Here is a 27903-nt window from a genome sequence, read left to right as displayed (position 1 = left end):
CTTGAAACTGGAATTCAGTGAGGGGGGGGGGGGGGGGGTCATGGGGATTATTTGCCAAGAAAAGTATGAGGAAGTAAATACAAACACCAACCTTTATGCCAACCACATTTTGGAGGGCACCTCCGATGTTGTGTCCCCTTCTGCTGCGTGTCGGGGGGTGTAACCCTGCACCAGCATGGGGGTGGGGAGGAGGGAAATAGCAGAGGAGTTCAGTGAGTGAATGAAATAAGCTGGGAGCAAGACATAAACAACAATGCGGACACTTCTCTATGGATTAATATTCTGCAGACAAACCCATGGATTTAGCTGTTACTTGGACTCTCTAAGAGTAGAGAAATGGTAAGAGCTTCATCTCTGTCTGTGAAGTCAGTGAGTTGTTGTCTGTACCTGTCAACACTGCAGGTTACACCAGCCAATCTGAAATTGTTTTCGGATACTTCCTGTATTCTCCTATATGGAATAACATGTTTTACATTAGTGTTCATCGTTTTATGTTTAACGCGTTCTCTGTCTTCCTCCACTCTTCAATGTCCGCACTCTGTATATTCAATCAAAGTCATTTCTCTTTAAAAGTAGCAGCCCAGACTATGTGGCTGCTGGTGTCTATTTTCAGAAGCCCATGGCAACTCTGAAGGGCATAACTGCCCCCATAATCACAGGTTACAGAGGAAGGCCCTGCATTTGCAAGCATGAAACTGTTCCCCCAGCTGGGTGTGTACATGAAATCAGGGAGGCTTGTGGGAATATAAGCATATGTGTGTGTATGTGTGTGTGTGAGTTAGAGAGAGAGAGAGAGAGAGAGAGAGAGAGAGAGAGAGAGAGAGAGAGAGACTGTGACACATTACACTGTCCTGGGTCTGAGTGTGTGGATGTGGATGTGGATCAGAGGAGGCCAGTGTTGACAGCCAGTGGGCTGACAGTAGAGGATTGGGGGGTCCAGCGTCAGCGTGGAACAGGAGGATGGTCTGTTCTCTGTGTCACTGGGTCCTCTCAGGCTCACACACTGGACAGGATTGTCAGATTCGGCCCGGCGGTTTTACCCAGCAGCCCCGTCTGAAGTGACATCAGGCACGGAGAGAACGCCCTGTTGTCTCACACAAGCAGAGCTAAACTTGGAGAGCTACTCTATATCGTTTTGGGCTACATTTTCAAGAGTTTTACTTGACCAGTGATGTCACCATGCTAAGTGACAGAGGCGGCAAAGTTTTTTTGGTGCAAGAGTCATAATTTATGATGTGATTGGGTTGAAGTAGAATCCTACCTTAGTGGTCATTTCCCAACAATGAGATTGTGGGAAATCCAGATCACTGGAAACAATAAATCCCAGTGGTTACCTTTTCAATAGTATTTATTAAAAATATATACCTCTGAAATTAAAAATGAGAAGAGTCAAGTATAAAGTAATTTATTTTCATTTGTAACTATTAATGTATCATATTGTCGTTGATGTGGAAAACCTTGGAACTGCAATTTTGGTCATTTTCATGTTTCTGTTCTGTTTTAACTTCAATTGAAGGATTATATGCTCCTCTATGGGCTGAGAAAATTGTAAAATGGATCTATAAAACCTTTTCAAAACCAATTATATAGACTGAAAAATGCATGGTGGAGACTGTTTTCTTAGTTCTGAGAAGTTGACTTAGAAACACTTAGAAATACAAGGTTTGCACCCAGGTCTACTATAGACAAAATACTAGACAGCTGTCTCTATTTCAGTCTTGTTTGGAATGCAGAGTTGATACATCAACCTTGATCTAAACTGCTGTCAGGACAAGCAACACAGGCGGGTGATAGTGAAAGATATGGATATCTTCTAGCAGACAAACATGGTGAGTCATCTGTGCTGCTTAAGTGTGTGTGTGTGTGTGTATCCAAGACACGTCTGGTCCCCGTGGGTTGTTTTCCTCTCGACTGATGTGACCATGTGCCTACAGCTGGATCTAATCTGTAGCATCTGTCTGTGAACACGGAGTGTGTGTTTGTGTCTGTGAGAGCTGTGTGTGAGTCACGGTGAATCACGGTCAGAGGAAGCAGTGATCTGACCCCTGATGTCTACAGCACCTGCAGCACACACTCCTCCACATACTCTGTTGGACTCCAAGAGCACATTTGAGATAGTAATCACATAATCACATATGGTTATGTCTGTGGTTGAATACCTGCTGAGATATTGTCAGATTCTCTAACATCTAAGAATGGGAATCCTTCATAAGACTGAATAAATCATAAATCATAAAGCATAAATCAGTGGCGGTTTCTTGATGTATCGTTCTGCCTTGCTTGTTATGGAGGAACAATGACCCAGTATAACGGTTTTGACAGGGTGCCCATGTCACGTGGGCTTATAATTGGGACAGAGGGGTTTCTAAGGAGAGCACTGTTCCTATTGTAGTACAGCTGTAGTAGCAGTATTCCCAGTGCTGCCATTCAAGCTCACGCTGTTGTGTGTGTGTGTGTGTGTGTGTGTGTGTGTGTGTGTGTGTGTGTGTGTGCGCGCGCTCCAGGATCTTCATGTGTCAGACAGTTCTGCTGACAAGCCAGCTGACATGGACCGTCTAAACAGGAATATAGCAGAGCATGGGCGACAGACACACCAGGTCTTACAGGTGAGTCATTACTTTCCTCTGGGCCAATGACCTTTAACTGATGTTGAGACTGGGATGCTAAGTCAAGTGCAAATGTTTTTTTCTTCAGCATCTGCAATGTGTCAGTTTGTTATTCAAAGTAGTTTAGAGGAAGATCATTTTCAGTAAGAATTTAGCAATAAATCACATTACTAACATCAATAAATCTGAGAATCTGTGCCTATTGAGGATGGACATGTTATGCCTTGACTGCTTTTTTACATACAGCTTTATATGCTGATTTGATATCTTTTCAATTTCTCCTGCTATTTCTAGGCCCTATCTCTCTGCTATAGAACACGTTGCTCTCTCCATTTTCCACCAGTGTTTCATACTGAGTCCTACAGTCAGACTTTGTACCATACAGTGTCCAGTTTTCCAGCTGCAGGAAAACGTTTAAGGCCACTGTCCAGACCACAAAATATAGTTGGTCAAAATATATCAGTGGGTGACAGTCGGGATGCCAGTTGTGCTGGTATAATAATGTGGTACATTGCTGTGTTGGTATAAAAACTTCTGTACTAGATATTTCCAGAACCAACCTCTCCATCACAGTGTTTCTCACCAAGTTTTGTGACTTCAAATTTCACTTAATCACACATATAAACTGTGAGTACCATTTCTTCACTGAATATCTCTGTCAGTCATGAAAACGTTCACAGCTCAGCATCCATTTCATGTGTGTCTTAGATGAGCACAATTATCAACACCTCAAACTCATCCCTTCTTCTCACTTCAGAATTGAGACACAGAATACACACTTGTCATACGGTGGGGCGCTTTAACAGACAGCCTATCTGAAAATGTCACCATAGTACCTGCTGATCAGTGAACATATTCAGTACAATGGTTTAGAAAATGGTTTGGAACACAATTTGAATCCAATGTTAACATACTGGAAATACCAAGATGTTATCCTCTGGTTTCCTGGATAATTTAGCACACTCAGGGATAACACTAACCAAGACATAGAAGGGTAAAACACCACCGATTATGCTGTGCAACATGAAAGATGGCAAATAAACCACTCACAGAAAGTGTGATGCAAGACACATGTATGTGGGCCTGAAGTACGGTTTGAATCAGGTTAAAACTCTCATTTAGAAGGTGCTCTTAGTGCAGAGAGTATAACATTTACTGTTAAGGTTGTGTACAAAACTGATGAGGGAAATCTACAAACCCACTTCAGTGACTCCCAAGGTATATTCAAAATGTGTGTTAAAGTGATAATACATTGTCAAGAAAAGGTAATGGTATCAAGGCTGTGTGGTGATGTTTTCCATCTGATTTTGTATTGATAGAGTACTCCTTTAGACCTGATTGAGACGGGCAAGTCCCTGAAAGTCCAGGCAGAGCGCCCCCACCTGGTCAGTTTGGGGAGTGGTCGCTTGAGCACAGCCATCACCTTGTTACCCCTGCCGGAAGGTAAGAACATGTGTGTGTGTGTGTGTGTGTGTACAGCTCTGTAATCTATCCTTTTGTCAGCACCATGAGCAATATGGACACTTGAGCAAGCACACTGTTTAAATTGAGTCAGTTATAACACTGTATAGTCTTTTCATAAGCAAGCAACGCAAATCTCATCCTGAGTGATGCATTGACAGAAAAAATAGAAATATAGCTTCCGGTTCTAGTTAGCACAGCCACATGATGACACAAACACACACACATACGCACACACACTGCCTTCTTACCATTGGTATTGTTACTCATAGTGTGCCACAGTTGCAATTGCACCCATGTCTGTGATTTTTCTTGCACCATCTGTCTAGCGAAGAGCCCAGACACCAGAGAGAGAGAGAGAGAGAGAGAGAGAGAGAGAGAGAGGGGGGGGGTGGGGGGGGGGGGGGAGGTGACAGTAGACTCCCAGAGGAATGGGACCCTGAAGCAAAGCCTTCTGAGATTTTCTTTGTGCTGCCTCGCCTCTGTGGTTCACTGTATGTGTGTGTGGTTGTAAGGGTGTGGGGTTGGGGTGCAGGTTGTGTGTCAGTGGTTTTTGGTGAAGAAGGGAAGGCGTTGGTGATGTGAGTTCTACCTCTCTTCTACCTCATCTTTCTCTCAGACAGCCATGTTATGTATTATTACTGATAATCAAATTTTGAGACACTAAAATAGTGGTTAACCTTATTTGCCTCTGGCTGTATGCCTGTCATCTGCCAGACTAAGCACATCTCTTAGGCCCAACACCTGTTGTTCCACATTCAACCACTTGCTGAGTCCAATTCCATTTGTGACTCCGCCCATGTGGCCGTGACCTCGATGTGGCTTTACTTTGAGACCAGCGCCCCTCGGCCTGTGACTTTGAACCGCAGTCCCAAGAATACTTCACAAAGGTATTCACAGGCCCACAAGCATCTCCAGTGACTGATTTCCTCCTGTTGCAGGGAGAACCACACTGGGCAGTGGAGAGACAGATATCCCTCTGCACGGCGCAGGCATCGCGGCTCAGCACTGCTACATTGAAAACCAGACAGGCAGCATCACCCTGCACCCATGTGGAAACCAGTGCTCTGTAGACAGCCTCCCCATCACCAAGCCTGTTCGCCTGACACAAGGTAGCACAATCACATGCTATAAAATGACTAATGCAGCTGTTAATGCTATAGCTTGTTTTTCTTACAATATCATTGCTGTAATAATGAACGGAAATCATGGGAAGCCAATTAAAGGGAATTACCACTGAGTTTAATCTTTGAAATATGCATTAGGACAGCTTGGCCTGTATTACTGAACACTCACTACTGTCTCCCATAGCCAGAAACCAATTAGTTGGTTTGAACTGGTTCCTGGCTATTAGTGTTTTCACTCCCACTAATCTGTGAAGTCACACTGATGTACAGCTACATCATTGTGATCTGGGTAAATTCTCTCTTTCTAAACTGATTGCAGTACTACAATACAAAGCTCATTCACAGATAAACTGGGTCCTACTAAGTTTTAAGATGTCTAAAGTGGAGGAAGAGTGGAGAACAACACGGTTTAACCACACAATGGTAAAACAGTCCCTTGTCCTTCCAATAGCACGCATGCTTGCCGTCATAAAGGCATAACTATCCCGCCCCCTTCAATCCCCTCTCCATGGGATCCTTGCCAACAGCTACACCATAATGTCATTTGGAGCAGGGTGATCAGCCGGTGTGTGGAGGCAGCAGCTGTTGAACAAGAATACTTCAGGCTTCGCTTCATTGAAAGGACTATCATGCAGCATTGAATAAAAAGGCTGTGAATGGAAGGAATTGCTTATTTTGGATTATAAGGAATATTACCAGGCCTCCACATTTACTTTATCAATATTGCCAACTTGGACTTTTAAATCTGTATCGGAGGGTGAAAGAATATCAGCTTACCTGGTGAATATCCACAGTTGGAAACAAAACTTCAACGTTTGGAGCTACATCAGGCATTCTTGAAAGCCACTGGAAATGGAAAAGGAGAAACAAATGATTTCACTTACTGGTTAAGCGCACGTGAGTTAAACTACTCAATTTGAGTCAACTAAACAGTCAATAAGCTTCCTACTCTTTATAAGATGAATAAATTGCCATGTAGATGATATAACCAAATGATAGGTCACTTTTTATGAATTCAGTGTGTTGTATCAGCGGAGAGGTTTCCTACTCAGTGCAGCAGCATACCAACAACTTTACCCAAAGTAGACACATACTATAGGGTAGGGGCAGCCTTTATTAACCTGTAGAGCTGGATCCGTCTTCCTCTCCTCTGTCTCTTTGCCCTGACCATGTCGGATTCCTGTTTCTTCACACTCATGCTGGAACCATCACACGCTCGCACTATTGGACCCTGTTACTTTGCCACATGTTAAGTTGGAATGCGGTTTACATTCAAGGCATTCCTCAATAAATCTCACAGAAAAGTGGATTTCAACACATCCATCTCCTATTGTTTTGAAATGCTATTGTATAAAAGTATTACTAAGTTGTTTTGCACATATGCAGTATTGTGTGTTTTGTGAAAAAACATGCTGATTGATTGCAGCCACACTGGACATATTTTATTTGTTAAGCCTTTGTGATGTTAGATTGATTCAGTGTTGGATTTTAATCAGAATCAGAGACTTGGTTGAAGTTAAAATTCAATGTTGATAGATGATGGAATTTTAAGTATTGGAAAAACAACACTGCTGATTTGTGGGTAGCATCAATCAATCATTCAGTTATAACCTTTGTGTAGTACATTCATGATTTTTAGGCTGTGCGTGCATTGCCCCTCCTCCACCCAAATGAAGCTGATGTGAAGAGGTGACAACTGAACCACACCACTGACAGCTTGCTGCCCACATGGTCTTCTCCCCTGGCAGGGTGCATGCTGTGTTTTGGTCAGTCTGCCTTTTTCCGCTTCAACCATCCAGAAGAGGCCCTGAGGATGAAGAGCATGCTGCCTGGAGGGAGCCATGGACCTGGCACCACTAGAGTTCATCATACTGGTAAAGAGCTTTTGACATTATATAATACAGTAAAGCAATATTTTACTCCATATTGAAGTCTGAAAATTCCTGTGCCCCCCATTTTGAAATACATAATCATTGTGTGTTCATACTGAGTACATGCAGTAGATAACGGTTCATTAATCAGGGAGACAGAAATCAAGCTGTTCTTGTGAGCTGGTCAGTAACAGCTGTGACCAAATGCTTTTGCCAGTAGGTTTTCATTTCAAAATAACATTCAGATTTTTCCAACCATTTCGGGTTACAGTGACCCCATTTTCAAATCAAGGGAAAACGCATGGACTTCTGACCCAAAGGCTGCGGGTGAATGTTCCATAGGGATCATACAATCTGATATAGGTTAGTTGAGACTTGTGAGTGAGTCTGGCCTTTGGGTAGGATGACATGTTGTGAACAGACGCTACATAAGTATACGTTGAAAAATATCCATGTTTTAGGGCTTACATCCTTGTAAGCTGTCTAGCTGTAGACTATAAGGGGTTCAAATGTCTAGGGCTGACTGTAAACTCTTGATTGATAAATCTTGTTAGACAGTTTGATGTAGAACTGAGAAAAGACATTTTCATATAAAATACAAAAAATAGATGTTGTATTTGTTTTGTACTTGTTAATACTGATATGCACCAAGTTCACCTAGCTCTTGATTTATACATCTCCAGTCAGATATAGTCTTGTGGTTTGACTGAAAAAAAATGGTAATTATCAGGATGCAGAAATAGCCTGTTCAGAACTAATTATCTGTGGCCTACATAATAACCTGGTTCATTCAAATCGGTGGTCTTCGCTTAAGGTGTGACCCCATTGTGAAAGATGATGGTGTGTTTAAGGGGACATTTCAAAAAACTATGTTGCCCCCAGTTTGCTGGATGACAATATTTATTTTTTTAAGTCTTATTCAAAAGTGACCCCTTGTATTTCATATTATCCTGGCCTATTGCCTGTGGTGATGACTGTGCTGTCGATGCTATTTAGAATCCATTCTCCTCTGACCTTATTGGTTCGGTCGTCACTACTGTCTGACCTACAGTATGAGCCACCACACCCAGTCCAGTGTGTATGGCCCACTCTTTCCTGACCAGGCACTGATTGCATCTGCTCTGATTGAAGTATGGGGCTGTAGCTTTTATATTTAGCAGCTCTAGATCCCTATAGGATTACAACTCAGCTGAGAAACAAAACATCCTGACCACTGGGTTTGGTCAGGATCCATACTAGAGAACAAGGGCTCCAAGGACATTTATCACCATCTAGGTAACTGTGTGTGTGTGTGTGTGTGTGTGTGTGTGTGTGTGTGTGTTTCTTTTTGAGCAACCTCCTTTCTCTTACAACACTGAACTGAGGTGTGGTGCATGCATTTGAGAATGTAAATCAAAAGGGAAAAGACGATACAAGACAGTGCCTTCCCACTCTGTGTGTGTATGTGTATGTGTGTGTGTGTACACCTATCTCTTTAAGTGTGCTTGTCCTCTTCATTTATTCTCCTGGAGTCCTCATGCACAAGTGTTTCCATCTCCTTTCTTACAGATTCCCGTAGTGCTCTGAATGGGAACCACCACTCCATTTCCAGTCACCCAGTCAGAGGCTCCAGGGCCAACAACCTAGAGAAGGACCTCCAGGACACCCTGGTGTTGAAGGACTCGTCATTATCAGGGTCTAGGAAACCGGCCCAGCACCCTATTCTTCAGTCCCCCCTTCCAACCATGCTCAATGGGAGAGATGACATCCTGTTCTCACTTCAGACCAACCCAGCAGCCGTGACAGAGGACTCCATCTATGAAAACACTTCCTCGTTCTTCTCCTCCGCTCCATCAGCTACACATGGTACCACTTACCCTGGCCAGAACCTGGGAAACAAAACCCCTCCAGTACCTGCACGGTCCATGAGCTCCACTCATGCCAACCACACCCCTGTCCCCCACCCACGGGCCTCAAGTGGTAGTGCCGGTGGTCAGAGGGCCCAGGAGAGCCCCAGGCCTCTTAGGAACGTCCGAGCAGAGGCCACATCGAGCCCCACGCCCCCCTGCAGAGGGCCAGGTCAGGACACAGAAAACACTAGCTCAAGTCACAGCCCATCCCCCGTCTCTAACCAAAGACCAACTCCCAAATTTTCCCCAGCGGCTCCATCCAGCCCTCGGGTAAGAGGTTCGTCCCTACAGAAGAGACCGCCCAGTCCCATGAGTGATGGATCCACCAGCCTGAGAGAACTGCCTCCTCTCAGCCCATACATGTCCCGCAGAGGGACTCCTGGATCACAGGGCTCTGCGCCCTCCCTCGCCTCACACATCTCCACCGCTATACCGGTCTCCGAGAGCCCCAAGGGCCAACGCAGGCAGATGAAGGCCGGCCCGGGCAGTGGCCTCATCCCAGGCCTGGGTTCTCTGTCTGGTTCGTCTCCTCTCGCTAGCCCTTGTAGCCAAAGGAAGACCTCCTGCACGACCGCTACAGGATCCTCCAGCAGGGAGGCCTGTCTCGTGAAGCCTCGAGCCCGGGAACGCAAGAACAGCATCTCCGAAATCAGTGACAACGAGGATGAGCTGCTGGAATACCACCGCTGGCAGAGAGAGGAGAGGCTCCGCGAGCAGGAGATGGAGAAACTGGTAAGCGATCAGAACTTTAGATATAAGTTTAGACTTGAGAATAGACGTTCCTGGCAGATTTTCAACATGATAGAAATGGATTGGTCCACTTCTAGATGTTGATGTGAACTTGGAACTGTATTTTGGATTGTTTAGGCAGTTTCGAAGATGCATCACTGCTCTGGTTTGTCCTCTGTGAACCCTTGTGTTTTCAATCTCCTGTGTATGGGTGGTCTTTATATTTACTGTCAGTGTTTCTGTGAGAATAAGTGGGACAAGGATCGAGCCTGCTGGCATGGTAGACACCATGTCTGCTTTGTGATATCTTGTCTAAGTCTCCTGGCATACAGCCACTAGCTCAGCTCCCCAAGGCATTACTGGCATGGTTCGCCAATGTGGACCGAGTGACACGCCGGTGTACATTCTTCAGGAAGTCTGACGGTCCAGCGCAGAGGGCGTGGCTGGTTATTGCTCACCACTATATTTACCAAAAGGACAAGTGGCATTCACTTTCGAAGCTGCCTCGTCTTGACTGGAAGCTCTCACTTATTCATAGTACACTTACTAGAACATACATACTTCTTATCCATCCTCAATCCACACCCTCCAGCCCCCCACCATTCCTCAGCCCCCACCCCAGCCTGAACCTGACAGCTGAAGGGACCACAGAGGGGGGCAATTCCCTGCCTTCCAGTTCCACAGGCTATTTCAGGAACCAAAAGGTTTCTGGTAACAAATAAGAGAGTTAGTCACAACATGCAACTGTGTTGGACTGGGAGGGGTTTGACTGCTGTGCATACAGATTATGCATGTTAATGTCAAAGCTACTCTACCCTCTTCTGAGTAGCCCAATACCTTCAGGGGTACACACTGCACAGGTTACTACCATGTAGGTCATTACCTCCACCAACAAAGGGTGTTTTCACCCCTGTCTGTTTGTCTGTTTGTTAGCAAGGTATCTCAAAAAGAAACAAACAGATTTGGCTGAAATTTGCTGAACAGATAGCCCATGGCCCAAGGATCAGTTGATAGAAATAATCCACCATAGACGATTTCAATTTTTTTGTTTGCCATAACTATTATGCTGTGTTCATCGAGACTTCCATGTTGGCTGCTAAAAAACACTGCATTTCATGTGCTATTTTGTTGGAAAATCATACCCCAAAGACAAATTTTACACAAACAACAAACTGTTATGGAGGCCGCAGCTTTGCAAGTTGGAGAATTGTTCAGCGTTGGTGGAGGTTCGCACTGTACAGAGTGCCTCCTAGTTGCATTATACTTCTGTTCTAGTCTACTTGACAAAAGTTAAATGCTGATTATAGGGTTTACTCTATGTGCATGTGAAGACATGTATGAGTGCGTGCACATACACAAATTTGACACACAAATACCGAATGCACTTAAGCATTGTGTGCAAAAGAAAGCACTGATAGGAAATAGCAATCCCTTTTACCTTGGTTAGAATTGCACTTGTTGTGTAGATTCCTCATGCTGTTCTCTAATGATGGATTAAAGAGGCATACAAAAAAAATGATAAATTGTATAGCTCAGAGAGAGAAAGAGAGGATTTCCTCTCAATGAGGTAAATGCTCTATATCTGGCACATTGTTCTCTTGGCACACTTGGCACTATGCTGGAATTTTTTTTATCTCACTTTATTAAATCATACACACTGACATTGTCAAAAGTACCTCCTGCACAGCACTTTATCTCTCAAGAAAAGTAAAGGGCATAGCTAGAGAGGAAGAGGCGGAACAGAATTTAATTTTAGCATCAATTCCAATGGGAAGAGGCTAACTGCTGGCTCGGCATACAGTCCAAATAGACCCATTTTTGACTGTACAGTAAGTCAATTGGGTGTTCACAACATGGTTGAAAAACCCTTGATGAGAATTAGCTGTTAGTTGCAGCGTTGCCTCGTCACAACCCGCTTTGTTATATGGGCTGAAGTTCCCACCTTGCCAGCAAGCAATAGTGAGAGCAGTTACATTCCATAAAGGTTTTCCAGTTAGTCCAGTATGCATTCATTGGCACGACTTACCTCAATGTTTTATAGAGCCATGTGTAGTCACTGCTGAATCCTCACAGAGATACACATAGAGGATTTTAATTAAAAGAATCAGCCTACTGGAACAGGACCAGGATCAGCCCAGATGCTGCCAGAATAGGATCAGGCCTATCCATTTCCATGTTCATTTGTACCTTAACAGCACTTGCCTTCCTTCCTTCCCTCATCTCCCCTCCAGTTGCTCATCTCTCCTTATACCTCCCTCAGATACAAATAACACTTTATTTAAAAATAAAAATAAAAATGATGCACTCCATCATCTTTGCCAGCTCACTTTGGTGTAGCATTTTTTCTTTGTACTCTCAAATGCTGTTCACATACTCCAGGTCTCTAGGATAGGTCAACAGCTTCTTGAACCAACTGGGAATGTGAAAAAAAAATTGTGTTATGCCTGTATTTACTGAGCCATTCACTTTGCAAATCTTTCACATTTCACGTAAATATGTTTTTGGATCTGTTGTAATTGTGTCACTGCTTTCCTTAATTATAGGTATTATATACTTGTTTCCCAAGGGCCTCCACAAATAATCATCCAAAGCATGAATTTGAGGCTACAGCATAAGAATAAACAACTGTCTAAGCTGTAAATCTTGTAGTTGAAGCCTATGCTCATGACAGAGATGGCATGGTTATTTTAACTGCATGGATGTTTTGAATACCAGAGAGCCCAGTGGAACGGTGAATGGTAGAACAACAAGGCAGCAGTGATTAGCACATCAGGCACCACGTTTCTTGGTCTTGGCAGATTCCTAATGAGTTGTAATAGCCATTTTGTACAACGTGCAACAATTACATTACATAACTGCACTGCTATTTTGCTATAAAAGGACAAGCATAGTTGGCTGGAGTGATGAGAGACAATAAACTGACAGCCAAGACAGAACCGGTCAATGTCTTATCAAATAAATAAACAAAACACTGAAGAGAATCACAAGATTGTAGAAGTCGGGCTTTAAAATGAGCAACATTTAAAGCATCTTGCAGTGGGCATATTGCAGTGCTGTCAGTAGTAACCTGAGTTTATTTCATATTGCCATCATTTGCCAGTCAGTTACCACTACTGGCCCATGTCCTACATTTCTATGTTTGGGGCCAGATATGTCACCCAAGTCTAATTCTACACAGAAACACCTAAGCACCAACCATAATCAATCCAATTTCATCTGTAATCCAACTCATTCTCTGCCAGGTATGAGAGTCCTACTGTAAGATTCTGTTTAGATAAACAGTACTAGTCCTGACAGAAGGGACTATGAACCCCCTCTTGAGGGACAAACTCTGTCAGCTTCGGCCCTCCTGCTATCAGGTTACAGTTGTCCACTGCCAATGGCTGAGGGACAGCTGCCTAAACGGGACAATGTCACACAAGGACATCTCAGGCTGCTCTGCAATGTGATCTACAATATATTGTCGGCCGTCATGTTAACACCTCAGATCTCTTCTGCAGGAGCGACAGAGACTGGAGACCATCCTGAATTTGTGCGCAGAATATAACCAGGACGACATCGCCGGGGAGCTGGGCGAGGCGATGAGGAGAGGGCAGTTCCCTCGGCCGGGGGAGGGGGGCACTAGAAGGACCTGCTCAGACGCAGGAGGTGGGGCGTCCCATCAGGGAGCAGAAAGACCCCACAGGGTGAGAGATCATGACGAGGAAATCCAGAGAGAGGAGTCTAGCAGCACAGAGAGCACTCATCAAGAGGTGGGACAGTCACCCATAATAAAATCACACTCATACACACACAGATTACATATTATTTGTGTTTTCTTCCAACAAACAAAGTTATATGAAAGTCTCAATTGTTTTCTAATGGTCAGTGTGAAGAGCTGTTAGGCGGTCAGGAGCAGGTCTACCTGGAGGAGGAGAGGAACAGGGTCTTGGCCCGGGTCGATGACCTGAAGCACAGAGTCTGCGAACTGGAGCAGCAGCTACAGGAGACCAGACAGGAGGTCAACACACACACACACACACACACGCACGCACACACACACACACACACACTGGACAAAAGCATAGCCGTCTAGCAGTTACGTCTAGAAAGGTAAGTGACTGTTATTCGTACTTTAAAGACCTATCAGCCAAGACATTTCAGCCAATAAGCTCTTAAATCAACTTACCATTGTATGGCAAGAGGATTGGCAGCTGTTGGGTATTTATTTAGCTTGCCACAGTGCATGTTAATGCTTTTGCACTCTGTTTATGTTTAGTGGAGTTAGATTTGCATAATCTCAGGTGAAATAACAACCAATCATCTTGTTTCACAGCACACCAATCAAAGAACTTACTTGCAAATTATTTTTCATTACTGATCATGCTAGTTTTGTTTTGATTAGACTCCGACTCCTTGTTTGTTTGACTCTAGGTGGAGATGGAGCGAGCTCTGCTGCAGGCGGAGAGGCAGGCAGAGCAGGAGCAGGTGGAGGCAGAAACTGAAATCATCTCTCAGCTGCAGCTCAAACTCAGCCAGCTGGACAAGGCCACCCAGAGAGAGAAGGACAAGGTGGGCACCCAGGACAACACAATACGACACAGTAAATATTGAGCTGTCAGTGCACTCGACACCATCAGTCATACGCACACAGACAAGTGTGTGCACGTGAATGTCAGGCATGTCAGGTGCACTTGAACGTGTGTTTGAATACATACACTCACACCAGGGTCACATCAGTATGCACATTTTGGAGTGGAAAGGCGCATGTCAAAAACATCTGCTTTGATGAATTCTTCGATGAAAAATTTAAATATATAGTCCAGCTTTAATTACTTTTTCTACATTAAAAAGTGAAAATGCTAAAATTGGTTTTCCACTGCTGCACCACAAACATACCTACAACACATAACAGTGACATAGGTATGTATTGAACCGTGACTTTGGAGAACCAGTCCATCCCTAATGTGCACACAGTCTGAATGTATAGATTCTCTTCTCAGATCTCCAATGACTTGCACTGCTTGTTCAGTAAAGAGGTTGGCTGTCCTAAAACACAAAGCCCAAACTGTCTTCGCTCTGCAGCGTCCAACAGCTCTTGTGTTAAAAACAAAACAAAACAGCAGACACTTTGTATACGTGTGTCGATGTGACCGACACCGAAATGTTGATGCAGATCTACAGATTCCCACTTCTTTTTTTCTCTCATTTTGATGCTACCAAATGTGTGAAGCATTGCAACCTCTAACACTCCTGGCGGCCTAACCTCTGCTTCATTCCTAATATACTTTAACTGCCTTGGCTTGTTACCTATAATGCTTGGCTGCATGGATTTGAGATGTTTGTGATTTTTGTTTCTCCCTGGGGTGGTGTGTGTGTGTGGGTATGTGTGTGTGAATGCAAACACATATGTGTGTCTGTGCGCGATTGTACGTGTGTGCTGTGTACATGTGTGTGTGCGTGTACGTGTGTGTGTTTCTGTGTGTTTTTAGGGGAGGGCTAATGTGTCGGCTGAGCGGAAGGTCCTGGAAAGGCAGAGGAATGAGTACAATGAGCTGAAGAGGCAGTTTGATAAGTGCCCCTTGTCTCTAAGGGAACAGTTACAGGAGCAGCTCCGCAGGGTCAGTGTTCTCACACAGCCCACTGGCTGGCAACAGTGAGTTATAATATACCGCAGTACTGTATGTTCTGGACAGAACCATAGGTGCAAACATAACACTGACTCTGTCTGAGGCACTCAAAACACAACTACTCACAATCTGCTGATCATGCATTTCCTCTTTCCTGCTGTTGCCATTCATTACCTAAAAGACAATGTCAGATTTAAAGGTTTTTATGTCTGTGCCATTTGTAAGTATGACCATACATTTGCTACTCAGCCATTTTGATGCTGCTTAATTTCTGCTGCTCCCCCATTCTGGATGCTTGAATATGTTAGTTGCAATTAGTAATCACTTGATAATTATTAACAGCTTTCCTCTAAAATCTTGCATGTTTTTTTGCATTAAAAATACATCATCACTGAATGTTTTTAATGTATTGTCAAACAGTAAGGAATGGTTCATCACATACACACAAGACTGTTTCATCATGGCCTTTAGTAAAGCTGTTGAAGTAAGCTCAAACAGTGTGAATAATCTGCGTGTACGTCTGCGTGTGAACAGGGAGCTGAAGCTCTGGAGTCTGGGACCAAGCAGTTTGAGGACCTGGAGTTCTGTCAGCTGGAGGAGGAAAGCAGTCTGGAGGAGAGGAAGGAGACTCAGAGCTCGCAGCTTCTCCAAGAGAGAGCCGAGTATCACCGCAGTGTGGCCAAGAGGAAGGTGGGTTACATGCACAACGGTATGCACATAGACATGTATGCAGTATCACCAAACAAAACAGACATGATGTGGCAGCATGACAACAAGATATTGGACAAATTGCTCCTCAGGAGAAGATGGTGGCTCTGGAAGCTCAGGCCAAACAGCTGGGATCGCAGGCAGCTCAGGACTGTGAGAGGATGGCTAAGGACAGGACACTGACTCTCCAAGTGTTACACAAGGTCAGTCTTTCATCGTGAATCACTGTAGTCTTAGCTGAATGGTATACAAATGATCAGCATTGATGCACGCCATTGATGCCGATAGCCATGGCTAGTGGTGACAGCACCTGTATGAGCATCCTGCTGCTGGAAATGAATGTCCTTCTTCAGGACAAAGATCAAATCTAATTGATCTAATCTAATCCTAGGAGAAGGACAGGTTATGTGCCTTGGAGAAGAGGTACCACATCTTGACAGGAGGGAGGAGCTTCCCTAAACCCAACAGCAGCATGAAAGAGGTGAGCAGGAACATGTGCTGGCCTACCTTAAACACTGCCATCTGTGACTATTAAGCTGGACCTCAATTACTGCAGGTGAAAAAGACTGCTTGCAAGTGGCTTTTTTTAACTTTTTAAACAGGAATTGCTTCACATCAGCGAACCTGACCTTGTTTATGCGGATGGTCCTCTTCATAGTCCCTGTCCCTCTCCTGCCTCCTTCTCCTCCTCTCACATCCCCTCCCCTGAACTCTGTCCTGTACCCCATCCTGTTAGGCCACAAGAGGTAAACCTCAACAAAATCCTCTTTACGACAAAACCTAACAAATCCTAAAAGCCTGTCCTGTAGTTTATCCACTAAAAGAAATGGGCATGATGGTGTGTTAGAAAATACCGAAGAATAATATCCAGCTTGTTATGGATCTCTTGGTATCTTTGAAAGTTTGTGCCTTTCTCCCTTTGCTGTTAAGTTTGTTTGCGCCTTGGTGTGTGTAAAGTATATATATAATATAAGGATGTTACACAATGTTCATGCTGATCAGTGGCTGTGCCATCTGGAATTGATATGTTTGAAGAGAATTGTTTCTTACGTTGTAAAACTCTTAACCTGACAAGCTAGATGATCGTGCAAGAACTTGGGAGATGGTTTGTGGGGTGACTAAACTATTAGGTAACTGTCATGCATATTCATTTCAAGGGTAGAGGCCATGTGAGTGGTGATGTCCTTGTGTGTTTGGTGTGTGAATCTTTGTTGGGATTATCTATTATCTATTGCCTGCTCCTGGTTCAGCCTTTGTACCCCTGTGTTTTGGCTGTCGGTGCAGGAGTACCTCCGGCTGTCTGATGTCTATAAGATGTATGGGAACGCTTCTGTCCAACCTCACTCTACTTCCCCTGCTGCTCTCCACTGCCTCTCCCTCGCTGTAGCTCCAGCTCTGTCCTGCGAGGTAGAAACCCCACTTGCTCTCTGGCACTCTCTCTGTTCCTGATGTTTCTCTGACCTCCCTTCACCTACAGTACTACCTGCCAAAGCACATTGACGTTACATTTAGATGGCTTTCTTATAGATGCCTCTTTTTAACATTCTTTTCCATCTCTGCTCTCTCCCTATATCGTAAATGTATGTGTGTATGTATGTTCCCGTTCCTGTGTATCTGTAACGGCTGGTTGGCTGGTTAAGGAATACATCACGGTCAATCAGTTGAGCCAAATCTTCGGGATGCAGAAAGTCGATCCCTCCCCTCCCTCCTCTATCCAGTCATTCCAGCTTGCTCCCTCTGACTCCGCCTTCTCATGCCACTCAACTGCATGTGGCCCTGCCCCCTTCCTCTCTGTGCAGGTGTGTTATTCTCGCCTATCCAGTGAGGTCCATGACCCCTTTTTTGAAAAACCTTTTTGAGTGATTGAAAAGGGGCGCTGCTTGTTTATGTCTATTACTGTCACCAATCAATTTTATGTATCCACTGAACTTGTATTACTATTCTATGCCAGTGCTATTAGTATAATGGTAATTAATGTTAATTACCATTTACATAGCAGATCTTTGCCAGCTTGATATTACTGTAAGGAATGCTTTTACTCCATTTTTATCTTTCCTAGCTGCTTGATGCTTCTGATACTGATGCCAATGCTTTACTGCTCCTTTCTCCTTTGGCTGGACACTCTTTGTCACCTTAGAGCCAGCCTGAGCTGAGCAGGAATGCCATGCCTGCTATTGACCTAGAGCGTTGGTACCAGGACATCATGGCTGCTGGAGAACCCCAGTCATGTCCTCCACCACTGCCTGCCAAGTCTTTTTCCACACGCAGGCAAGGGCAGGTAAACTCTCCACTCTTTCTCGCTCACAGCCTTTCACTCTCCTGTTCAGCTCTCTCCTGTTTGGATCACAGTAAGGCTGAAGAGTTCACTTGTTGATAGATATGTTTGAAGGCATGGGTAAGGTTTTGAAACACTGGCCTCATGTTCCTCCAATTTTTGGTAGTGTATCTCAACCCTGACCCATACGTCCTGTCACCTCAAACCCGCCCATGTAGTAATAATATCATACATAACTGATCTCTGAAGAGAAATTCTCTTTGTTTTCTGAGGTCAGGGTCAGCCACAAAACAGGTAGCTATTAGGGATTTAGTGTCTTGCTGAAGGGCACTTCAGCAGTACAGATGCTTGCCGACACATTGGCTTGAACCCGGGTCCTCAGGTTGAATGGTGGTCTACTCACTATGCTGCCTGGCTGCCTGTATTTTCAAGACTAGGTAGCCCTCTAGTGGATAAAAGAATAAAATTCATGGTAGTCTATTTATCTCCAGTCAATGCAGTTGTTTTCCCCTCTCTGTTGTTCTCCCATCTCCTACTGCCAGAAACAGTTCCACTCTTGACAAGGTGGCAGATATTATCAGTGAGCTCCAAAATGTTCAACAGTACTATTGATAGTCTGCATTTGAAGACGCTGAGATGTAGCAATAACAGAAGTCCTACCGATATACTGTAGGTGTAATTGTCAGTTGGGTATTTGATCATGGCAGCGTCAGGTATAGCATAGTATAGCATCAGATTTTGAGTCAACAATACTTCAGAGTTGTGTAGTCCTTGGCTAGTTTAACATGTATTATACTTAAAGAAATGTCCTTTGAAGCATCTCTGGGCATCTGTGAATAATCTACAATTGACCAAATTCCATAATGGATATAATATTTGTGCAGTAGTGGTTGCAGGGAGAAATTTCATTCTGCAAATATGTGGATGAAGTTTGTTAGAAAGAATAGCCTGTTGCTGACTGACACAAAGTGGTAAGCTGAGGCCCTTCTGTTGGCAGTGATGAGCATCAGGACAGAACTAACATGAATCACAGTGCCAGGGGATCGGTACAGCAGTACAGACATAGAGCAGGACAGGACAAGTGATGTCTGTAGAGTCAGAGACCAAACAGACTCACTCAGGGCAGGAGCAGTGATCAATGCTGAGCCAGAGGTTTGGGATTTGTGGTTTGGGGGAGCAGGGGACCAACTAAAAGCAAACTAGGGGTACAGCTTGGAGGCAGTCGGCTTCTACAAGGCATCAGAGAGCCCTCCTCTTTCTCTGACATCCAGCAGGCATCAAGGAAGAGAAACAGGATATTTAGAAATCTGGTATTATACCCCTCAACTACCACTACACCACTGCTTACATAAAATTGGATCTTTATTCTTTAAGAGAAATCTTTAAGGACAACCCTAATCCAATTCATTTGCGGAAAAGACCAGGTGAGAATGAGGATGTGAAGTGGCCAAGAAATGTTTTTTGTGTAAAAGTATGTCCTTATCAAAAGACTGGCAAGAGGACGAGCAAAGCTGACTGAACTGTATTTCTCCTCTCAGTTGTTTCAGTCCAAATCAGATGGTGAGGTTGGACAGGCAGCTTCATGTGTCAGTGGTGCTGCAGCCCCTCCACACTCCAATGGCGTTGCACATGAGAAAAATGCACCCGGCAAGGTGAGCACATCAGTGTCACACACATGAGAATGTGATATTCTATTCTTTTTTGCTTAGTTGAAATTAGTTCTTTCCACATAATTCTGATGGTTTCTGTGTGTGTTCCCCAGGGTTTACAGCTGGTGCTGAGAGAGCTGTCAAATCCAGCAGACCTGGACTGTAGGAAGCAATTGGCTCTGCAGAGCAAAGGTACTCTAGCCCCTCACTCCCATCAATTTCACACACTGGAGGGTTTCACCTGTCACGCCCATATCATTCTCAGCCAGATAAAAGTCCATGGAGGAAGCAGTACCTTGACAGTTGCTGTCATTTATTCTGCAACATGCAGGAAAGGTTTTTTTTTTTTTTAATCAATGAGAACAGTGTATCACATCAAGTCTATTCAGCCCAACAACATGCTCAGAGGAGTGGTGGAGTCAGATTGTAAACAACGGGTGGCAATGACTCCTCACTAGCAGTAGAGGGCACTGCGAGTCTTTGACAGCCGTCTCAACACCCCTTTGCTTGCACAGGTCCTTCCCCCATGGTCCACCACTCCATCCTACACCATCAAACGCCGCCTAGTGGCAACCAGGCGTACGACACCCTGAGCCTGGAGAGCTCCGACAGCATGGAGACCAGCGTCTCCACCGGCAACTCCGCCTGTTCGCCAGAAAGGTGAGAGACTGGAAGATGAGCAACTGGCTCTGTTTCCATGGGAACACTCAAGTCTGCCCTGTCTCCCAGAAGAAGGGTCACTGCGCTTTGTTCCCCTGACAACATGTTTTGTTATATGTCTGTTCCCTTGACTACTAGTACACTGCCTGTTGCCATGCCAACCTGTTCAAGTTTTTTTCAGTGTTTCGTGAAGTGGAGTAGTTAAAAGTTCAAAGGCTCAGTTTACTGATATTCATGAAGGAACCTTTGTCTTATTATCCATCTCTTCCTACTTTCCGTGTTTGGTTTCAAGGCATGTCTGTGTTTACTTTTCATCCCAATTCTTGTCGTACCCGTGTCATCACACGCTCGTTCCCTCTGTGTGCTGTAGTGCCAGTGGGCTAGAAGCCCAAAGGATAGAGGAGATGGAGAAGATGTTGAAGGAGGCGCAGCAGGAGAAAGCCAGGCTGATGGAGAACCGAGTGAGTTCCTGACTATGTTCCACACCAACACTGATACAGGAACAGATATTTGAAATGAATGCTCCCTCCTAACATGATGTCCAGTTATCCCTTTCACATTAGCTTTCAAACTTCAGCTCATTAAATTTAACTTCACCTGAAGTCCTATCACATCCCCTCTGGCACAAAGACCACTGTACTAGTTATTTATGTTTACTTCAATTGATAGCACAAAATGTATGGGTGCCACGCTCTCTCCAGTAAAGGTAATATTTATTTATCTAGAGAATATTAAAAACATGACATTTTGGCCAAGGAGGATCAGCATTCACTGTCTGATGAAGGCGTTCTCGGCCGAAACATCATGTTTTTACTATTCTCTCTACATAAATAAACTTTACTTTTCATGGCGAGAGGGTGGCGCCCATCCATTTTGAGCTTCTAAACTATTTTTATGTTTGCACCTGTGCTCCCATTGTTGGAGCCCGATTTTTCTGCTGTGTAGCGCTACTTCAATGGATAGGAAATATGTTTTCATTCTCAAACTGATTGATTAAGCTCTTGAAACAGGGACAAGACAACTTGAGGTGTGGACAAATGCATGTTGAGGCCATAAATAGTTTGATTACGTTTGTACTATTTCTAAATATTGGAACAAAGTAGACCTGTATGTAAGTATCTGAAAGCTGCAAAGGATCATTTTACATCAGCAAAGCTTACCCTTCTGTATATAGACTTTAGGGATATATTTTACAAAACCCTGGATTGGGACTTGAATTCTCCTGCGCCGCTTCTGACACTCATTCACTTTGTATTGCAATATTTGCCTACCATTAACATATTCTCCCCGTCTCCCTCTCCTCTCTTTTTCTTCTCTTCTCCCCATCTGTTCCTCTTTCTCCTCTCCCAACGCTCCCAGGAGAGGGAGGTGCAGGCTCGGCGGCAGATGTTGGAGGAGGAGCGGAGGAGGCGAGAGGAGGCCGAGAGGAGGCTTCAGGACGAGACGGCCCACAGGCAGAGGCTCGTGGAGGAGGAGGTGAAGATGAGAGAGAAGCACTTCTCCCAGGTCAGTGGAGCAGCGGGAGGGGACGGCGGCGGGAAGAAGAGAGAGCGGTGGGGGAGGGGAGGGAGGAGGGGTAGAGAGACTTGGGGGAGAGGATGAGAGACGAGACACTAAAGAGAGGCTGGGTATATGGGGAAGATCAAAGAGCGTCAGGGAAGGGAAAGAGCAGGGAGAAATGGAGAGGGGGGTTGGGGAGGGGGGAGAGCGAGAGCGGAAGAACAGAGAGAGAAATGGGTGAGAGAAGAGTGAGGATGGGGTGGAGAGGGTTTCACTATAAAGTCTGATATACTCATCATTCAAGCTTTAATCTTGGCTGATTGTATGTAATTGTTGTATTTTTTTTCTTCTGGGGTATGAATAATGGAGGTAAACAAATATCCTCAAACCAGCGAATAAACACGCACCTGGCCCAGCTAATTATTCCATACTTAGAACCGCATACATTACCTTGCGTCCTCTCCGCAGGCCCGTCCGATGACGCGCTACCTGCCGAACCGGAAGGAGGAGTTCGACCTGCGCGCCCATGTGGAGTCGTCCGGCCACAGCATAGACACCTGCCCCTACGTCATCCTCACTGAGAAGATGTGCAAGGGACATCTGGTCAAGATGGGCGGCAAAATCAAATCCTGGAAGAAGCGCTGGTTTGTTTTTGACCGCCTCAAGAGGAACTTCAACTACTACGTGGGTGAGGAGCTGCAGTTGACGGGATTGAGAAAGCTACCTTGACATTTTGATTTTTAGTGCATTATATGAGGTTGATTATAGGCTAAAATATAGGTTATACACAGTTAGATAAGCTGCCAATACAGAAACCTTTTATCCACAATGAGACAAGTACCTGGTGAAGAAATACATTTGAAGATACCCCTTTAAAATGAACAGACAGTTGCAATATCTTATAGTTTGTGTTGAGTTTGACCTTTTTTTCAGTCAAAGCCTCAACCAAAGACACAAGTTAAAGCAAGAACTCCTCCCTATCTGCTCCTTCATGCCTTTGGAGCACAAAAGTGACAGTCATTAGACAAAACTAATTTCCACTCAGCACCCTCAAGACTAAACAGGGTGGTAGTGGGTTTAATCACATCGCTTACACTGACTTTATAATAGCCTACTGTGTTGTACGAGTTGATATTCTGCCTGGCCTGGTCGGTCCACTGCAGCCCCAGGGTCTGGTTTACAGAAAGGCCTTCGGATTATTTTAAGTGATCGTACCGATTTGCTCACACAGGAATTCACTCATATGTAGTATTTATAACCTCTGAACTTCACGTAGAAAGAGTTCCCAGCTCCACTCCGGGCCCAGACCTGATTTATTCAGTTTTCCCAGGAGCAGTGCTGAGGCTACTTCTGCCTCACAAGACGAACGAGCCGCACATGAATGTACACTACACTGTATTATTGTTTTATTGCAACAGTAAACTTGACTTCTCTCCCAGCCAGGGTCAATTTATCTGGAAATGACATGAATTGAGGATGTTCTAAGCGTAATTTCCAAGCTTGTTCTTGTGTGTTCAAATTGAAATCAATTTGTAATTCATTCACAGCATGTCCGTCATGCGTCAGCCGGCACCTTTAAATGAGAACAGTTGATTTTCTGAAACCTGCATGGGCATATTTTGAGAAATTATCTTACAATCAAGTTCAAAATGGAACCCAAGTATATGTTCATTACTGAGGCCCCTGTTCTCTTTGCTCCTCTCTCTCTTCTCACTTGCCTAGCCTTTTCACCCCCTCACTCCTGACGAAGATGATGGTGATGATGGTGATGAAATAAGATGCAATAGTTTCTCTAGATGTGTTTTTCTTGGGGAGGAGGCTAGCTCCTGGCTTGTTCGTGACTAACAAAACGAAACTCACATTTCAAAAACATTTATCTCATTACTAAGCAGATTTGACTCACGGAAAAGGGAGAGCAAGAGCAAATGTCGGACGCATTTCAAAAGATTGCCTTTAATTGTTGTTGGATGTTTGTTTTTTAGCCAGGCCCTTCATGGAAAAGATGAAAACAAAAGACCGCTGTTTATTTGAACAAGATTGGAATTCAAAAACATTTTTTTTTACACATTTCATTTGCAGAGAATGTAGAGTAAGAGATCTTGGATGAGAGAAAAGGCTCCTTCTCACTGAAAGGCCTCTAGGTCAGCCCCAAATAAGAGAACCTCATCAGTCCAGTAATCATGTGAGCTGAAGTCCACCCTTCAAGCTTCCTAGCTTCCTCAGAGTTCTCTGAAATACAACTGCCAAACCCTTCAATTTGGGGCAACGGCAGAACGCTGAAAGATATTTTGTGAACAGAGAACAGCAATCCAAAGGAACGGTCATAAGATCTGACCTGTTTGAAGGAAACCGTCTGTGTTCCTGAACTGAAAGATCAAATCTGATATATAAAAGAGGGATTTCTTTTTAAGATTTGTAAAACTTCTCAAGGAGTGAAACTCACTGGCGAGAAAAAGCTTCAGACAAAAAAAAACCTGAAAGAAAATCAACAAAGTATAAGACTGAAGAAAGTAAGTAAAATTAATAAACTGTGAAAGAATTTAGGCCTAGCTTGTAATGGACTTGTCCTATTGCTTAACTTTTTTTCTGATTCAACAGTGCTCATATGTATTCATGAATTCTATCTTGCTGGGGAAAAAATCCTTTGTGTTTTGAGAGTTAACATCTTTCACCTTCAACTTGCCTTTGTGTCTGGCTTCTCTGTCTAGAGTTAAGCAGAAGCAAAAAGAAAGTTATTGCTCTTCTTTGTTTTATGGTGTTCGGCAATGAAAATGACTCCATTACTGCAAACTACTTTTAAAGAATTATTTTATTTTTTTTAGAAACTAACAGGATAAAAAAAACAATAACTGAAAGATACAACTCCTGAACTCTTAACTCTTGAAAGTAATCAAAATTAAGCCACACTAAATACAATCCCTATCACCTCAATTATATCTAGAGCTATTGGCATTTCTCTGAACCTTGAAAAATTTTGAGAAGACTAGTCAGTGTTAACAAATACCAAATAAGTGAACTTGCTCAAACCAACTTGCTACTAGTTTAGAATTAATTTTATAATTTCCAGTGAATTGGAAGTGCTCCCAAGTAACCTAAATCACCTGTCTAGTTGGTTTGCAAATCATTCTTCATTTGAGTAAAGAAGTTGCCAGCTTATACAACTTTCTACACTTTTCTTGTCCCGTCATCCTATGCCCCCATCTGGCTTTCTGCTGGGATGCTGTTTTATTACACAAAACTTTACTTCAGGGATAGGTGATTGCATTCTTTACATGCATTTAGCTCTCCTTTCCCTGTGACAACCTGACCAGCGCTACATCCAGACTCAACTCTTGTCCCTTCTGCCCCCCGATAGCAGAATGACCTTCCCACCACAGACACAACAGCAGATTCACCTCCTGTCTTTCAGCGTGAACTGAAAAGTCGTCTCTTCAAGACACATTTCACATCCCTCTCTCCTATACAGAATATACTTTCTTCACCTTCTCACACCTGATCTTGCTTGGTTCTTATTCCTTTATCACCACCCGTATCTACTCTAGACAAATTTTCAAGGGACACAGGAATATTTATTGCTTATTTTGTCTGGGAGCTGTTGTTTTGATCCTTGGACTTCTTACTATTGGCTGCTTGTAATGCAGATTTAGAAATTTCAGATTTTTCTACTGTTGCCAGTATTGCAAGGCAATCATCTGCCACATGGCTAAAATGTTAATGTAAATATAGGGCAGATGTTGGAGACAGAACAATGTAATATAAAATGCTCTTTTCCAGTTTGTGACCAAATGTCTATAGCAACCCTGGGTCAGACAACCATAAGAAAATATATGTAAAAAAGCCTGAAATATTATTTCACTAAAAACAAACAAAACATGTCTCCACACTATGCTGGCTGACTGTAGATGCTTCAGCAGTATCCCTGCTCGGGCTGACAGAGGTCTTGGTATTGCATCAGTACAAGACGTAATATATTGTATCTTAATATATCTTCTTTCTCTCCTCTCAGACAAGCATGAGACCAAGCTGAAAGGGCTCATTTACTTTCAGGCTATCGAAGAGGTTTATTACGATCACCTACGCAGTGCCACCAAGGTAACGAACAACTCTTTCTCTCACCACTTACCATTCTAGACTCTATTTGGGTATGGAAGTTTATCTTTTTTCAAATTTAGGAATAAGCTTGGTAGAATAATATTTATCACATTTATATTTAAGTGTGAAAATATTGTCAGAACAGCAGTCGTTTGTTTAAATTATTTTAAAACATGAATTAAGATGTCTTGCTGCCAAATTCAGTTTCTGCATTTCAGAAAGATGGCATTGTTTTCAAATGGGGAATATTTTTAGAGACATGAATCCAGGTTAGAATGGATTAAGTTATTTTCCTTGTGTGTATTTATTAAATGAGTCACCTGCATCTCTAAGATAAAACAATCTAAACAAGGTCTCTCTGAAACAGATGGACTAGTATGTTTTAACTCTTTAGCTGCCTATTGATCTGTATACAGTGTTATACTCTATTGTTATAACAAATGTCTCTGAGGAAAAGGTGCAACAGGTGCAGCTTGTTGGCGTTGGTCTAAGTCTGCTTCCCTTCTCCCTGCCGTCTCCAGAGCCCCAACCCGTCTTTGACCTTCTGTGTGAAAACCCATGACCGCCTCTACTACATGGTGGCCCCGTCTCCGGAGGCCATGAGGATCTGGATGGATGTCATAGTAACGGGGGCCGAGGGCTACACGCAGTTCATGAGCTGAGGGACCACCGGGTGACACATCTGGATGACGGGGGGGCGGGGGGGAGGACCGGGGCGAGCACCCAGACACCTGCGAGCCACGCTGAGCCGCTCCCTGCCGCCGCCTGCGGAGTGGAACCGGAGCCGGAACGGATGAGAAGCGGCTCGACGGTGTGTGATGGATGGACATGTGAAGGGATGAATAATCTGGGGCTCGCACCGAACGCCTGCCGCCTTCAAGCAAATGAGGGCTTAGCAATGAAAGAGCTGCATTTTAAAGATTTATGAGTTGTATTTGTCTTACAGCCAGGATGAGGAGAAAAAACAGTTTATACAACCTGTCAATGGATCTATGAAGGGAACTGTGTATAGAGAAACTTAATACATCACATTCTGTTCCTGATGCCAAAATGTATCATTAATATTATTATTATTTGAGGGTTTCAGGAAGAATACTTTGAAATTTTCTCTTACTTATTATTATAAGCTCCAACTGTTTACACCTCTGAAGCCATTACACAATTTAAACAAGCAGTGTATCACTCTAATTTATGCTTTTATTTTTCTTTTTGATACATTTGTACTTTTTCCCCTTGAGTTCTGTAATTTTTGTCAGCTGAAAAATGAATGAATCTGTTAATACACCATATGACTGATTACCAATGAACTTATTTTAGTAAATACTCTAACACTAATTAATAATCATAGTCATAATAATAGTCATATTGTACGTATTCAGTTGAAACATTACTTGGTGCCAAATATTGTACTCTTTATGTAATGTTTGTTCGGACTATTACCATCCACATGTTAATATAAGTTTTTATATTGTTCCAAGGGCTTTTCATACAGGGAGGTAACAAAGCATTAATGCATCTGTATTGCTCTGTATTTTACACAAATCTCATGTCAGAGAAAACATTCTGTCAGCATTTTGACAAAAATCACAAATGAGATGATATGATCCTATAATAATATTGTAACACTACCATGTACATCTCTTTAATAAAAATGTATGAAGCATCTGTTGGTTTTTGTCCCTGATAAACGGGTAGCTTGTTTCTGATAAATTGTCATAACTGAATAC

At 43.5% G+C, this 27903-nt stretch overlaps 1 protein-coding gene across 3 annotated transcripts; it reads left to right on the top strand.

Annotated features, from left to right (window-relative positions):
- Positions 1-214: 214 nt before the first annotated feature.
- phldb1a (pleckstrin homology-like domain, family B, member 1a) lies at positions 215-27263 on the top strand. Of its 3 annotated transcripts, XM_071520643.1 has the most exons (22): positions 215-339; positions 2505-2606; positions 3926-4049; positions 5009-5179; positions 6943-7068; positions 8614-9686; positions 13184-13435; positions 13552-13683; positions 14097-14234; positions 15155-15283; positions 15827-15982; positions 16093-16203; positions 16392-16481; positions 18138-18278; positions 19814-19927; positions 20038-20116; positions 20440-20584; positions 20955-21045; positions 21944-22090; positions 22553-22772; positions 26091-26176; positions 26698-27263. In XM_071520643.1, exons 1-22 carry the CDS (start codon positions 337-339, stop codon positions 26836-26838), a joined length of 3771 nt encoding a protein of 1256 aa, XP_071376744.1. In that variant the 5' UTR covers positions 215-336; the 3' UTR covers positions 26839-27263. The 3 variants fall into 3 exon arrangements, with proteins under 3 accessions (XP_071376744.1, XP_071376745.1, XP_071376746.1); XM_071520644.1 differs by lacking the exon at positions 15155-15283; XM_071520645.1 differs by lacking the exon at positions 18138-18278.
- The last annotated feature ends 640 nt before the right edge of the window (positions 27264-27903 follow it).

This window comes from Centroberyx affinis, unplaced genomic scaffold (assembly GCF_046629955.1).
Source record: "Centroberyx affinis isolate AG114_WGS23_722 - 3 ecotype Tasmania unplaced genomic scaffold, CSIRO-AGI_Caff_v1 ptg000814l_1, whole genome shotgun sequence".
In the NCBI taxonomy this organism is placed as follows: domain Eukaryota; kingdom Metazoa; phylum Chordata; class Actinopteri; order Beryciformes; family Berycidae; genus Centroberyx; species Centroberyx affinis.
This window is presented reverse-complemented; position numbering and strand designations above follow the sequence as displayed.